General features: G+C 39.0%; 1 protein-coding gene and 1 non-coding gene across 5 annotated transcripts in view; one reads left to right on the forward strand and one right to left on the reverse strand.

Moving 5' to 3' along the window:
• The window catches only part of NCKAP5 (NCK associated protein 5), an 845136-nt gene that overhangs the window by 447315 nt on the left and 380719 nt on the right, over window positions 1-17102 (reverse strand). For all 4 annotated transcript variants that reach the window (XM_058664409.1, XM_058664408.1, XM_058664410.1 and 1 more), the window contains one exon: window positions 4876-5009. In XM_058664409.1, coding sequence (XP_058520392.1) covers window positions 4876-5009 — 134 coding nt within the window. The remainder of the gene's footprint in view (window positions 1-4875; window positions 5010-17102) is intronic.
• On the forward strand, window positions 14524-14630 carry LOC118757914 (U6 spliceosomal RNA). Its single transcript, XR_004995425.2, has one exon. It is a non-coding gene; the product is annotated as a U6 spliceosomal RNA (small nuclear RNA).

A 17102-nucleotide genomic window follows, 5' to 3' on the forward strand; every position in this document is an offset into this window, starting at 1 on the left:
TGTAAAGAAACATAATGTGATGCCTGATATTTAGGGTGCAAAATGGTTTGCTAACTGGAGACATTTTCTAAAATGTCTGCAAGGTGGTAATTATGGGAGACTGATACCAAATTAAAATTTCAAATATACCGAAGCATCCCATGACATCACCTTGTAATAATATCACTCTGCAATCACTCATGTTAACTAGTTATTCATGCCACTGCAGAATCTATTAACACATATCTGGTCCTGAATGTGAACAAAATTCCTCTCCATTTACAGCCGTACTAGAAATACTAATATTTTTTTTGTTCATATATGTAGAGTTCTCTGAAAGTGGCTGTTGTCCAACGAGAACAGAAGTGTGCAGTACTCATCTACAAAATGATCTGGTTATTCCTAAAGAGACTTGATGTGCATGTCACAAACAGCTTGTATGAAACCAATACTTAGTAGATGTGTTTTTCACTCCACAAGCCTTTGCTTGTTTAAGTCACTGCTATTCCAACCCAACATACCTGGGCCGTAACTTCGAGACAAAGTTCCTGAAAGTGCCACTCCAGGTGAATCAGACCTCCAACATTTCACAAACTCAGTTTGGAATAACAACCATGAGACTATAAACTCTTCCTATCTTTGCACAGGCACACAGTAGAGAAGGCAGTGCCACAGCCTCAACACACTGATCTTGACCAGCTCAATAACCACATTTCAAAGAAACAGAGGGGTTGGAAGGTAGGAGTACTTATGGAATTTCAGGTGGTTATAAACTTAAGCCTTCATAAGATATACTCAGCTATGCATACCACACAGATAGTGGACTGAATGATCATTACCACATCTGGATATCATCTTCGATATACACCACCTACCAATAATAGAATAAGAGGCAGCAGACCAAACGATCCTGCCACCTGCTTCTAAGTACCTTTCAACTGTGCGGAAAGCTTCATGTTCAAGTACATATAATTTTTCTTGTCTGCATTTCCATTATGGGAGGTCAACTGTGTGAACTAAGTTTATCATGCCTGCTTAAATCACTCTCAGTGTAATACAGTTCTGATTCAGGAACTTACACAGCTGATTATGTAACTAACCTCTGACCACATATTCATAGTGTACTTTCGATAGTGACTAAACTTGTAGATCATTAATTCCCAGTCAGAGGCCAAGATGGAGGGGAGAACTGCAGCTCATAATTTGGTGGGGACATAAGAGAGAATTACTCAATCAACCATATTTATACAATTTTATCACTTATGTGATCCCATTATTCATTCACACATATAATCAAAAATATCCAAACTGTCTGGTGCCTTCAAGCCACCAGATCTATCGCAGAGCTGACATCATTTAAAACCAAATTCCAGATTACCTCTCCAAAATCACGTGTTCTGGTGCCTGAGTGCCACAACCCACATGCACCTGTAATTGTCCCAACATCTGCCTCTGCACTGTTCATTCCCCACTGTTTCCTCATGAGGTATCTGAAGAGTCTTCCAGGTCACTGAGAAGCTCCAGCGCCCACAGGACCATCCAACATGCCAAGCAAACACCATCCCCAGTATCTGCTGCCTCTGTGCCTCAAGTCTGTAAAAGCAGCACTACAAAGACACACCCACGAACTGGCAGGCTCAGAACCTCACCTCAACAGACTAGCTCTGTACTTATGATTCCTTAGACATGGGGCTAGCATTCCTATTTCATACAGTATAAAATTTAAGAACTACATCATTTTTTTAACACAGATGTGCCATAAAAGAAGTAGCAGTACTTGTAAGAATTAATCCAATTTGTGCCATCTTGAAGTACCGTCTGCTGCACCCTCCAGTATCTTCAGGGAAGGAATGTATGAAATACATTCAATTATGAATATGTAGCCAGAGATAATTAATGTTCCTCACTTAAAATGGTGTAGCCTTTGACTTTAAGAATAACACATTTTCTTATGTCTACCATTTTATCATCCCTGCTAGGAAACTCCCAAATTCATGCTCATTTTCAGAAAATCTTTGGGGCTATGAGCAGTTATCATGACATTCTTTTATGGAATTTATTTTCTTGTTTTTATTTTATCATCCTTATTGTATATCTGTAATTTATTGTAAGCCATACCACATGCTTTCAGAAAGGTTATTAGCTTAGTTTTTACCAGTTAAACTTCAGTCCATGAACAATGCTGAAATTTAATTCCATGCCTCTCTCTCTCTCTCTCTCTCTCTCTCTCTCTATATATATATATATATATATATATACACATATATATATATATGAAACAGATAAACTAAAAATGTTTAAATCAGTAGAATAATTTGAACTATAATTTTATATTACCCTTTTGGCTGCTGATCAAATGTAAAGGTGGTATATTACGTGCATATTCTGTAATATTGAAAATTTTACAAACTTAAATTAATATTCTTTAAGTAAGCCTAACCAGAAGTATCTTAAAATTTTAAGTTTAAAGTCATCAAAAGTGGTTCAATGAGTTTCTTCAAATCATTCTGTGATTACATTAACTATTGCCTTAGCTTGCCTTTTCTATCATATAAGTTGTCTCCACGTTGCTGATTTACTTATTTGTCTAATTTCAACTGCATTTAAATTTTCAATTTAAACAAAGTTTTATTTAAGAATATTAGTTGTCCTAAAAAAATACTATCACAAAAGTAGGAGGTAAAACCATTACTTATTGCATACTTAATTATCTTCTCTTTCAGCTTAGGTTAATGTCTTAATCCTTGTGTGATGAAAGGATTGTCATATGAGATTTACAACAGACTTTCTAGAACACGATGAAAATAATGTACTGTACCATGTGGGTCTCACACAATGTAAATCAACAGTTTGTGTATAGAGACATCTCAATTAAACAGTACAGACATACCAAGATCTGCCTTCCCCCTTGCCTAGAGCATCAGTACCAAAACATTGCAAAGCAGTGCTTGCCTGAAGGCTAATTTAGGGGATAGGGTTTTTTGGTTTCAAACTGGGAGATATAAAGTAAGAGTTGACATCAAAGTGAATGGAAAAAGTGAGATAAGTTGATGTAAGTGCTAGCCTATGAGGGGTGGAATGTCTATTTGTTCAGGTATTGAGTGGTGTATTTCTACTGCACCTGTGTATTACCATGGGTTTGAGGTGGTGAACACTGAACACAAAGGGCCATTCACCCTCGCAGAGTTGTTCCTCTAAGAAGTCTTAAACTAAAGCTACAAACTGTTATGGAACTAGCCATGGTTAGGGAAATAATGTGGGATTAGCTTCAGTCCCTCTCTGCAGCATGTCTTATAAAAAAACAAAAAAGCTACGCTAATAAAAGTTTCATAATACAAAACCTTCAGCTATCAATCCGTCATCTAATTTTCCAAACCTTGCAGGGGGGAGAGTAAAAGCAGACTGATAGCTTGTTCATGAGGATTTTTTTTTTTTTTTTTTTTGATGTGCATCTTTTTTTATTATTATTATTATTAATTTCATTGCATTATGTGACACACATTTTTTTTTTTTTTTTGCACTGGAATTCCCCCCGCCCCTCCCCAAACCCTCCCCCTCCCACAGTGGATTGCTCCACCCCGCTGTATTTCCATAGTTCAAACTCAGTTGAGATTCTTTCATTGGAGGTTTTGACCAATCGTAAAGTCCAGCATCTAATTGTCCTGGCAAATTCAACGGCTTCCTGGTGAGACCATCTCTGGCCCAAAGGCAGAACCAGCAGAGTATCATCCCAATCAAGTAAAAAACTCAACCCAATATTTACAACCATTTACAGCATTATGGCATTAATTGACATGGTATTGATTAACCAATATGTTACTAGGAAAATGCATGTTCTCGACCACAACCTGTGACTTCCCCATAGACATTTCAACTTTGGTTTACATTCAACCATGGTCTATATACGTTAAAATGGCTATAGATTGCTATTCAGCTGTCTCTTGTCTTTTTCAATGTTAGTATTTAGCATTTTATAGCATTGAAGCGTGATTTTGCTGAACCTGGCTGTTTTTCGGGTAGTCCAACTCTATAACTTTTAAAGCCACTTCCCAAACATGCTGCTACCTGGGATAAACTTAATGCTGCCAAGAGTAACTAATTCTTGATCTGTCATAGGACCTCAGAATTGCAAGAAATGACACCGGTATGCTCACCGGCTTTACAAGTATTTGCTGAGTACTTACATGTGTCCTGCATCTATTGTAAGATAACCTAAAACCTCAAGTATTCTTTGACTTTGTAAACAGAAAAGCATCAAAATGAAAACAGACTCTCTCTTCCTTCACCAGGTATATATATGTTGCCCTAAGACTTCAAATGCAGATTTGTGTTTTGTTTTTCTTCTCCCCCAAGTGAACTGAACAGACTGTAACATAATAGACTGAATGACCACCCAAAGAATATGACCATGCTGCAATTAAATTTAAGAGCTCCTTCTTAAAAATATTCCTTTCAAATTCTAGCTCTATTTAAAGAAAGAAATTCTGTTTTTTTTAAACTACTTGTACATGTTTCCTTTAAGGAATGGGCAAGGGTTTACTGCATGATTTCATTAGCACTGTATTAAAATTGGATTGTGATACCCAGTGAAATTGCAGCCCACAGGCTGGCCTTATATAGAGCAAGTCTGCAACACACAGTTACCACAACTCCCTGAGATTGTGGGAGGTGGGGAGGAAAAACTTCAATACAGCCTAGGCTGTGTCAAGTATTAAATGGAGAGTTTCAGAAAACTTGTCCAGATGGAACAGAGTGGTTTCTCAAGAAGAAAAAGTCTAACCTGGGAAATTAGTGCAAACACAACCAAGGCTTATGAGATGAAAACTTAACCCTAGGTGTGATGGGAGCCTGGAGGGGTGCACCCCAGGAAGCAAGACGCTCAGCAAGAAGCCTCACCTAGAGAACTGCTGCTGAAGACCTTGCATCTGAATTCTGTTGCACTCAGACTCACGGGTCACCTCCCGCAACCGCTTCTCACTTTGAAGACGCAAGTGCCTCTCCTCTTCCAGTTCATGGATCAGCTTCTCATGCTGTGGAAACACAGGGAAAATGACTTGTAAGAAGATGTTGTCACAAAATAATTAGTAATAGCTGCTGGTTGCTAAATGCTATATCATGTATATATAAATAGATATGCTTATTTATATAATATATATCTTAAATATATATTTTAACTTCATTCTTGTAGTTATCCCAGGAGAGAGGGGTTTTCTTTTTTTTTTTAATTATTTATTATTTAACTTCATTAATTACATTGTATTATGTGACACAGTTACATAGATACTTGGGTTCTCCCCACCCCTCCCCAAACCCTCCCACCATGGTGGATTCCTCCACCTTGTTGCATAACCACAGCTCAAGTTCAGTTGAGATTCCCCCATTGCAAGCGTATACCAAACATAGAGTCCAGCATCTTATTGTCCAGTCAAGTTCAACGGCTTCTTAGGTATACCCTCTCTTGTCTGAAGACAGAGCCAGCAGAGCATCATCCCAGTCAATTGAAAGCTCCAACATACCATCAGCAAAAATTTACATCATTATGGAATTAATTGACATAGTAATGAGTAACCAATATGTTAAAAGTAAATGCGAGTTCCCAGCCACCTTCTGTGACCACCTCACCTATACTTCAATTTTAGTTTATACACAACATATAACATTCAAAACATAACATGTTATACATAACATCATATCATCTTAAATTAAGGCAAACATGTACCAACATGCACTCCTATGCTCATAGCAGCACAACCAGTAATTGCAAAAACATGGAAGCAAACAAAATGCCCATCAACAGAGGATTGGATAAGAAAGCTATGGTTCATCTACTCGATGGAATACTACTCAGCTATTAAAAAAAACAAAATGCAGTTCTTTGTGGCCAAATGGGCCAAACTGGAAACCATAATGCTAAGGGAAATGAGCCAATCCCAAAAGGTTAAATACCACATGTTTGCCTTAATTTGAGAGGGGTTTTCTTATGAATTTTTCATTTTAGAGTAGGAAACCAAGAATCAGAGCTATCTGTATAATTTGTGCAAGGTAATATAAACAAGAAAAAATGAGTTCCAGATGAATTAACTCTAATATGGAACAATTTCTACTAACTCAGAGAAGAACTCTGACTCTAAAACACTATAAAATGCAAATCAACAATCAGATAGCAAATATTCATTATTACCTGAACTGAATTATTTCATCTATCCTACTTCTGGTATGTATGTTCTAAAGAGAAGATTGTTGATTTTATAGAACACGAATTTCAAGGTAATTAAACTGCAGAGCCAATCAGATGGCTGGGTCATGTGGTGCATCTACTTTCAGGTTCCTGAGCAATCTCCATGCTGCCATCCACAACTGCTGCACTAGCCTACATTCCCACCAACAGGGGATGAGGGTGTCTTTTCCCCTACATCCTTACTAGCATCTACTGTTTTCTGATTTCTGTATGAAAACCATTCTAACTGCGGTAAGACCAAACCTCATGGTTTTTATTTGCACTTCCCTGATGGCTAGTGGACCTGAGCATTTTTTTTTCATGTCTGTTGACCAGTTGAATTTCATTCATTGAAAATGTATGTTCATGTCCGCTTCCCATTTAACTCAACTGTATGATTTGCTGTTGCTCAGTTTCTTGAGCTTTTTATAGATACTACATATTAATCCTCTATCAATGGTGTAGTTTACAAATATTCTCTCCCTTTATGTCGGCTGCCTCTTCACTTTGTTGACTATTTCTTTGGCTGAGCATAAGTTTATTGGCTCGATGTAATTCCATTTGTTTATTTTTGCTTTGATTACCTGGGCTTCTGGGGTGTTTTCCTAGAAGTCTTTGCCTATGCCTGTGTCTTACAGAGGGTCCCTGATGTTTTCCTCTAGTAATTTGATGCTATCAGGTCATAGATTTAGATCAGATTATAGATAAAATACATTTTAATTTTGTCTAGCTAGGTCTATAAAGGTAAAAACAAATCAAACCTTCCACTGTTTCTATGATCCCAGGCACCAGTTATTCTCACCGATGGGTACCAAGGAAAGAGAGGAGGTCTGGATGATTTAGAACTCTCTGCTCAGCACATCATCCCTGGAAGTGGTGTAATCACATCCCTGAGCATCTCTGCTTAATATCGACTCAGTTACAGTACAAGCTTTTTATGTTTTGTTTTCATCCTGATATTGTCATTGACGTTTTTCTTTAAGGCATGTCATGACTAAAATTAAGCATGTTGCCTATTAGATATACATTCAATGGCTTACAAAAAAAAAAAAAGAAGAAGAAGCCAACACCTGTTTGTGAGATATGTCTACTCTTAAAAGCAAAGAGGAGAAAAAGAAAGTGCTCATGAAATACATCGAACTTTATGACTCCCTGGCAGGGGCTACTCAGGATTAAACGTGATCCTTTGCAAGGAATATATTCACCAGTAGCAATAGCAAGGATGGATTTTTCTCCAGCTCTAGCTTATGGGGAAAAGTTACCCTGAAGGCCATGAAGGAAACATTTATGATCTACAAATGAATCATGACTCTCTAAAAATACCTATCATGCTGCCGCTGAGCCTTTGACCATGCCCTTGCTCTTGCTTATAAAGCAATTTGAAGTTTCTCTATTGAAAGTGCAGGACTGCCTCCGGGCTCAGTTTTTAAGCCATGCCCTCTAGAACTTTCTTCGTTATTTCCCTGTTGAGTTCTAAGGGTTCCTACAGATGTTACCATCAGTGAGAGATTTACAATTTTATCATAATCTCAATTTATGCTAATTCATCAATCGCTCATTTGAGATTAAAGATATTTCTTATTTGCATTTCTCACATTTTTAGCATATTTAAAGTAAGGTGATGTTACAATTATATTTGCTATTTATTCTGCAGCTGACATTTAGGTAAATTAGCCTAAAACTTGGACAGTCCATTTTCAATCCCCATAATCATTTCCTTTTCTCCTCATCAAAAAAAAAACCCTCAAAATCAAATATTTATTATGTCATTTTGAAAATTGATATTCTGGAAAGTATAGAAACAAAGAGAAAAAAAGAAACAAAGAGATAGTTCAGAAAAGAGAAATGTGTTAAAATCAACTGTGTAGAAATGTTTGAAGTAGAATATTTTACATATTTTGTCAGAATAAAAGTTAACTCTCTGTAATTAGTTATTTCCCTTAATCAAAATTCTGCTCTTTGCCAATTCATTGAGATCATAGGGCCAGAAGCAAGGCATCCACATTTCATATTTTGGATGATTGTACTTTGGTTCCAGAAGAAGCCAAAAAATGGCATATGAACTATTGTCCCAAAGCATGTGTTATGAAGGATGTTAATATTTGTAAAGATCGTTCCTTCTTCCTTCGAAAGTAGAGCATGCTAGTGATAAGGCAGAAATTTTTTTCAATGAAAAAAACCTTTGTTCTATATGTCAGTGACTTTCCAAACACTAAAAATAACATCCTTATCACATGGCAAAGAAAGCTCTAAAGAGTTAAGACTAGAAAGGCAGAATAACAGTATACAAACATTTCCTTCAAATGGCGTGTATTTCAATTAATCCCAAGCTGGACAAAAATTCTGATCTGATTCCAACAGGAAATTATAAATATATGGCATCAATGGATTGACAAGCTATGGAATTTTTTTTCATTTTCATTTTGTTTGTTTGTTTGCCTTTACAATATCCCAAGCATAAATTTATTTTTGCCCAAGTAATTTTTTATTTTTCTCTCACAGGTTTGTCCTGGATTTTTTTTTTAACAGCCAGGACAGCAAGGCATAATGAACAACAGAGAATGAGTGCTGTTATTTATGTAGTGCTCCTGGGTACACAACAGCAGTAAGTGAAAATGTCATAGAAATGTGAGTTATAAATTTGATACAGTCCAGCTGCTGGAGCAATGTGTCTCTCCGTAGCCACTGAGCTGGGATGGCCGCAAAAAGCCCTCATTAGAGCAACTCTAACAATATCCGTCCAAAACCACTAGATACGACATTTCTGTTTTTTTCTACTTTCATTGAACAAGCTCCCCTTCTTTCCTCTCTCCTCATTGTAGTCTCATCACTTCATTCAAATCACAACCCTTTGTATACCACCAACAAACAGCCCAAGAGCTGAGTCTCAGAAGTGACATGAAACCCATGATCACAGGAACATTTCTAATCACAACCTCTCCTTTGTCTGTAAAGACATGAGATTTGCTCTTATTCAAATGGTAATGTTTGGGCCTTGGCACAACAGCCTAGTGGTTAACATCCTCCATATGCATGTGCCATGATCCCATATGGGTGCCAGTTCCTTTCCTGGTTGCTCCACTTCTCTTCTAGCTCCCTGCTTGTGGCCTGGTAAAACAGCCCAAAGCCTTGGGACTCTGCACACTCACAGGAGGCGCAGAAGAAGTTCCTGATTCCTGCCTTCAGATTGGCTCAGCTCTGGCCACTGCAGTCACTTGGGGAGTGAACCAGCAGATGGGAGATCTTTCTATCTCTCCTTCTCTCTGTTAATCTGACTTTGAAAAAATAAATAAATAAACAAAATATTTTTAAAAATAATGCAAGAATTAAAAAAAATGACAAACAAAAAATAGGATCTGGCACAACAGTCTAGCGGCTAAAGTCCTCGTCTTGAATGTGCCAGGATCCCATATGGGCACCGGTTCTAATCCCGGCAGCCTTGCTTCCCATCCAACTCCCTGCTTGTGGCCTGGGAAAGCAGTCCAGGAGGGCCTAAAGCCTTGGGACCTTGCACCCGTGTGGGAGACCTGGAAGCGACTCCGGGATCCTGGCTTCAAATTGGCTCAGCTCTGGCCAATGTGTCCACTTGAAGAGTGAATCATTGGATGGAAGATTGTCCTCTCGGTGTCTCCTCCTCTCTAAATAGCTGACTTTCCAATATAAATAAATAAATACATAAATAAATCTTTAAAAAATTATGGCAGCATTCAGACATGGTTTTTGTTTTCTGGATTCCAGAATAGCTTCTCTGAGAAAAGGAACGTGGAACCTACGACCTTTATGAAGACTAGTGCTGTCAGTTGAAGAGAGAACAACGAGCCTGCAAGAACAATAAGCAGCAAATTCAAAGTTCTTTGTCACATTTAGGAAGAATGAGAAGCTCAGGGTGGCTGATTCCTGATGGGCAAGCAGACAAGAGAGGCACATGACATTAGCAAAGAGCAGAAACTAGATCTTGTAGAACCATGAACATTGTAAAAGATATGAGGCTCTGTCCATAGAACAGTGACATTACAGCAAGATTTAATCAAGTGATAGTGACTCACTGTGATTTTGCTAAGCTCATTTTGATTATGATTGGAGGAAGATATGAACAGGTTAAATTGGAAGCAAGTATATATTAAGTATATTGCTGGGTCCCAGGTTCAGTACAATAGTTCAATTTGTTAATCCTCCCGCTTACAAACACTATATGGGCACTGGTTTGTGTTCAGTGGCTCTAGCTCACATCCAACTCACTGCTTACCACCTGGGAAAGCAGTGGAGGATGGCCCAACCCTTGGCACCTTGCAACCACATGGGAGACCCAGAGGAGGCTCCTGGCTTTGGAATAGCTCAGCTCTGGCCATTGCAACCATGTGGGGAGTGAACCAGCAGATGGAAGATTCTCTCTGTCTCTCCTCTTTGTAAATATGCCTTTCCAATAAAAATAATTATTGGGGGGAAAAAGAAGCAAAAAGACATCTGTGTCACTTATCAAAGCAGTTGGGATCCATTCTTGCCTCCAGCACCCTGCTATTGTGTGCAATGTGAAGCAGCAGCAATAATGGCTCAAACAACTGGGATCCAGCCACGTGCAATGGACACCTGGATTGCCTGCTAAGATTCCATCCTTGGCGCCAGCCTAACAGTGACAGTCACAGGCACTTTGAGGGATGAACAAGAAGAATTCTCTCTCAAATAAGAAGAGTTTTCTCTCTCACTTTCACTCTCAAATAGATAAGCAAATAGGGCAATATTTTAAAAGACACTGGTTAATGCCACCTTTCTACTGAGAACCACATCATTTACTGTACAAGTGGTTTTGGACAAGCTACCTAACTTAATACTTCACTATTTTATGCCAGTTATCTTTGTATATTGAGGACAGTGGAATCTTCCAAGGCAATTTCATAGTTCCACTGTAAAGAATAAGCAAAAAGTATGGTAAAGCAATTTAAAAACTTCAAAGTACATGTAAAAATAAGATACAGCTAACTAGAATGATATAACTTACATTGTCTTAGATAATTCAGCTATTTTTTATATAAAGACGTTAAAGTTTTTACTGTTTAATAATCACTGTGGTAGAGAAATGTTAAAGTTATGTGCTTCTCTTAAAAGTTTCAAAAATGTATTTTTAAACAGTCATACATTAACACTGAGGGGAAATACATTTTAAATTAGGTTTTGATGTTAGAACAGATAAAACCAATCTAATCACAGGAGCCATCTAGAATTCATGTAACGCCACATTTAGCCTTCCTTAAAATATATTTTTATTCCCATTACTTGCTAAAAACAATGGCTTGATATTTCATCTGTCACACTTGAAAGGGAAACTAAAATATTAACACTTGATATTCAAATACAGAAATTTAAGGATTTTATCCTAGGTCTACACAGCTTCAGTGACTCTCATTGTACTAATAGGTGGTAATATGGCAAAATTTTAGAAAGAGTCTAGGAATTTAAGAAGATATTTCCTTTACATTACACGGATTTTTCTAGCACTACCATACATATCACAGTGTTGGACGACATTGACATGTGATAGGCACATCCCACACGAGACCTTCTTGTTGAACTTCATGAAGCACCAGCTCATGCACAGGTCCCCATTTAGTGCACAGTAGACTTAGAACGCAACACAGTTTGTTTCTGTTTCAGACAATCTCCTAAAATATGCTCCATAAGTGATATTTGATAATCAAAGATCTATGGGGCAAAAAAGTTATGATTCTGAGATAATAAGAAGGTCTTAAACACAGTGAGCAATGAACATTGCCAATTTGAGAAGGCCGTAGGGATTAAAAGACATTTCTTATTATCGTGAGAAAAATGGAAGATTATTTGAGATAGGTGAGGTACATCCTATGCAGTGGGAGTTTTAAATTATATAGACTGCTAGCCAGGGTGAGTGCATTTGATTCAGTGATACAAACATAAAGCATAGCATGAAGACACAACAATCAATTCAGAAGTTCTATAAAGGCTTCTTAATTTATGTTCAAAAAGTTACACATATCTCTGTGTGTTCCTTAATGACTAATTTGTAAAGTACCCAAAAGGGTTCAGGGACCTAAATAACCATATTAATTCTCCTTCCTCCTGAAAATCTAAAATTGACAAAGGGTTTCTTCTCTTTCATAAACCCCTAAGCTGAACATATCAATAGAAAAATAAACTATTTTCAGGAAAACAGTTTTAGTTCAAAAACTCTCTAATAATCATTTTCCATCAAATTAATGTAAACAGATCTACATTAAGTGATAGTTATAACATCTAATTGCAGTCCCATTTCTCCTTCTTACGCAAATTGCAATACAAATTTCCCATGAAGTGCTCAGAATTCAATATCCCCATTAGTTATCAAAGATCCAGTTATCCTAGAAACAGAGAAACAGATAAGGAACCTAAGAATTGATTTTTTTTAAAGCCTGTTCTGTTGGCTGTAACAGCAGAATCAGAATCAGATTTTGAGATGCTAGGATAGAAATAGCTCGGTGTACATCCGCAGTGCTGATAACATCGCCCAAGAGACAGGCTTTTATTCTAAGTAAAAATGAAACAGAGCTGGGTTAAGAAAAAAATGTGACAGGGAGAAAAGGGTGAGGGAAAGCAAGAAGGACTGCGTATGGTAAACTATGAAGTTCAAGGGCAAAGGAGACAGCAGACACTTGGATCTCAAAGCCCTCAGCTCTAGACCAAAGTCTTGGACAGAAGAAGTGCCACAGGTGACCAAATCTTTCAGGCAAAGGTAACTATCTATTATTTAGCAAAGGGATACATATGTGAACTACATGAAATTAGTACTTTCAGGTTGAGGCGTGAAGAAGAGAAAAATAAAAATGAGCATCTGGCATGGTAACGTCACTGTGAATTCTAAATGTACTATTAGGAAAAGAGTAACAGATGATGACATCCGAAAAGAAAACGGTGGTTATTTTTGTATTTGGTTTTCATTACTTATCAACCAAGGTTACAAATGAAGAATAAAATGGTTATACTGTATTTACAAAGCAATGATTTGATTTTTCTAAAGACAAGGATGTGTATGCTTCTTGTGCTCTAGATGCTCACTCAGAGTTCCAGAGGGAAAGGCAGAGAGAGCCTCCATCTGCTGGTTTACTTCCCAAATGGCCACAAGGAAGAGAGTAGGACCAGGCCTAAGGGAGGACCACAAACAGCTTCTGGGTCTCCCACACGGGGTGGAAAGCCTAAGCACTTTGACCTTCCTCCATTGTTTTCCCAGGCACATTATCAGGGAGCTGCATTGAAGGTGGGAGTGGCCAGGACTCACAATGTCACCTGTATGGGATGTGGGGCAGCAGGTGGCTGCTTAACTCAGGACATCAGAACACAAGTCCTATGAAGATTCGAATTCTATATCACATAGACAAAAGAGTGTAGGAATTTACACACAGCACAGCTTTTCTTCATTTTTGCCTCAGAATTCCTATGGTGGAAGAGCATGAGGTTAAGAACCTGGATTAATTATTCTCGTCCTCCTTTGATTCTACTATGCAATGTTGGGGCATTCTTTTCTCTGGATTTTTTTTAAAGATTTATTTTATTTTTATTACAAAGTTAGAAATACAGAGAGGAGGAGAGACAGAGAGGAAGATCTTCCGTCCGATGATTCACTCCCCAAGTGAGTCGCAACGGCCGGTGCTGCGCAGATCCAAAGCCAGGAACCTGGAACCTCTTCCAGGTCTCCCACGCGGTTGCAGGGTCCCAATGCATTGGGCCGTCCTAGACTGCTTTCCCAGGCCACAAGCAGGGAGCTGGAAGGTAAGTGGAGCTGCCGGGATTAGAACCGGCGCCCATATGGGATCCCGGGGCTTTCAAGGCAAGGACTTTAGCCACTAGGCCACGCCGCCGGTTCCTGGATTTTTTTTTTTTCTTTTTTTAATGCCAAGATTGCTTACAACACTTGTATCTCATGAAGTCTTGAGTCATCCACAAGAGTATTAAGGAAGTCATAATTATTAATGCTATTACGGACATAAGATTAAAGAACCTCAGTATCAAAATCCCAACCATTTGTTCATGGCTCATTGCTACTAAGAAACTGTGTGAGCTTGCAGGCCAAATGGCCTATGTCACCTTTAGCAGCCTATATGACCTTTAGCACTGATGGGCCCCGATTCTTATGAATCAAGTCTGGTTATTTCATAGGTGGATCCAAGTAATTAAATGGGTGCTTTACCTTAGTTGCTGGAGGCATGGGCTGTCCAGCCAAGATAGGTAGGGAATATGTGGTATTTCTCCTCACCTTGCAGACTATTGTAAATTGCCCCTTTTCAAGCTACTGTGGACTGCACCTATAAAAACCCTATGAATGTGTACTCGCTTCATCAGCACATACAGTAAAACTGGAACGATACAGAGAAGATTAGCATGGCCCCTGCACAAGGATGACAGGCAAAACCCCTATGAATGTGCTGTTAAGGGGAGTTGGTCCCGGGCCGGCCGACTGGCCTGTTGTTCAGCCAGCTGCCTGTTCTCAACCAAGAACCCAGACTCAGATGTGCTAAGCTTGAATAAACCATCCTTGGGCATTTGGATCGATTTCAGGCTCCTGGTGATTTCTGGGGATCTCAAAATTTGGGCACAATAAGAGAAAAATATCTATAAGATGAGGTGTGTGTGCATGCCAATGTTGATGCTTAGATTATTGATTTCATTTGATAATGATGAATGTGAGTAAGAAGGTAAGAGGTTAATAGTGGGCTTTTTCTGGCCAGGATGAAGCAGGGCAATGTGAAAATGACAATACTGGATATTGTTCTGCTGGGAAGAGCTGAAAATATCCACTCTAGTAGTACTGAATTTAATGTAGTTCCCCAAAAATTGGAGGTGTCAGGAGACTGAAGAGAAAAGATTCTAAAAATGACTAATTCTTCTTAGGTGTGGACTCCAGGAGTGAGAACACCCCCTAGGAAGTAAACAGATGACTGTTTCTCTAATTATGCTTATTACTCCTTTTCCTCCATGGGAAAAGGCCTTTCTGCTGGCTTTGCTGGCTCACTGATATCTTCAATAAGCTTCTTACAAAATACTTCCTCCCAGTTCTTGGAACATCTGATATCTGCAGGGCCTACCCAAAGAAAATAGGATATTGAATAATAAACTAGATGGGTGTAAACCTAATAATAACAGTTAACTCTCTAATTCATTATCTTTCTCATACTCCAATATTTTCCTTGGTTTCTATGATCAAAAGTCTAAATGTTCAACGAGAAAACAGCTTCATTTACTTGACCAATGAGTCCTTTTATAAGAAGTCAATGATTCATCTGTCTTCCCTGCTCTCAGAGCCTCCTCTGTTGTCATGTTAATTGATCACAATTAACAGTACCTATTAGTTATTCTATCCTCTTGGGAGTTCTCAAAAGTCAATTTTATTAAGTGCCTTCACACTTCATTGAAGTCTTAAGTATTCTCCTTAGGCTCCCCACCCCCACACCTCATAAAGACAGTATTGGTCCAGGGAAGGAACAGGATTTGAGTTCTAGCCATTTTTTCACTCCAGTTCTCTGCCCTGAACCAATTCTGCTCTTTTACAATGGCTGCAAAAGACGAACTTATGCCGCAATGTAAACCCCACTGTTTCTTTTCGGAGTATACCCTTCAACAAACATTGAAGAATGAATGCATTTTCCAGCTGATTTCACTTCCTTTTGAAATTCCAAGGCACTACACCATGGTTTGAATAAGGTATGGCTCCTCAACTCACTCAGGGGTTTAAACCAGTCATTTGTCAAGGCTGGGAGCTAGCAAGCAAGGGAACTGAAGGACTACCAGCAGTCTCTGTGCTACAGCAGCACTGGGCTGAAGGTGCTACCTTCTTCCCATGTCAATCCAATGTGCTTGTAGACTCAGCATATCTAGCTCTCCATTATCCACCTGAGCTCTATGTCCATGACAAGTCACGATGAATATGTGTATGCTGAGATCCATGTGCAGACACCATGACAACTTCCAAGAGAACACCACATGTACTAAAACCTCACCCAAAATCCACCCCATTTTCCATATTCAGTCAGGGCATCAACCCCTTTCCTCATAAGGAGTGAGGCAGGGTACCTGCACTCAGGCCTGAATGTGCACTATTCCTTTAAAATAAATCCTACCGTCTTTCATCTCTATTCATGTCTCTTGAATTCTCTTATGCTGAAACAAGAATTCGGATTCTATTTTGCAAGAACCCAAGACAGGGCCCGGCAGCGTGGCCTAGCGGCTAAAGTCCTCACCTTGAACGCCCCGGGATCCCATATGGGCGCCGGTTCTAATCCCGGCAGCTCCACTTACCTTCCAGCTCCCTGCTTGTGGCCTGGGAAAGCAGTCTAGGACGGCCCAATGCATTGGGACCCTGCACCCGCGTGGGAGACCCGGAAGAGGTTCCAGGTTCCTGGCTTTGGATCGGCGCGCATCAGCCCGTTGCGGCTCACTTGGGGAGTGAAACATTGGCTGGAAGGTTCATTGGGATCCTTAGTCCTTCCTGGCTTTGACCCCAACTGCTATAAACAGTTAGGGTGTGAAACATCAACAGAAGTTTTATTTGGGTCTTGTTTTCTCTGTGTCTTCACCTCTCCACCTGAATATCCTTTGTAAAGTGTTTCACACATGCAACTATCATCTCCTGTATCCTCCAAGAATATTCAAGAATTTCTTTTAAGTAGGGATTAGGCTTTCTCCTTGGTGATGAAACCACATTAAACACAATATTGCTAAGCATGACAGAAGTATCCAGTAAACACCCATTGGGTTAAGCTGCATCCTCTTGACTTCTTACATTTTTCTTTAAAAGCTTTAATTTGTATGTATCATAACACAGTTCCTTATGCTCGGGGATTTCCCTCTCTCCACTCAGAAATTGCAATCCCAACATCACGTTCAAATCTCTTACCCGATCAGCCAC

Source organism: Ochotona princeps, chromosome 5 (genome assembly GCF_030435755.1).
Source record: "Ochotona princeps isolate mOchPri1 chromosome 5, mOchPri1.hap1, whole genome shotgun sequence".
In the NCBI taxonomy this organism is placed as follows: domain Eukaryota; kingdom Metazoa; phylum Chordata; class Mammalia; order Lagomorpha; family Ochotonidae; genus Ochotona; species Ochotona princeps.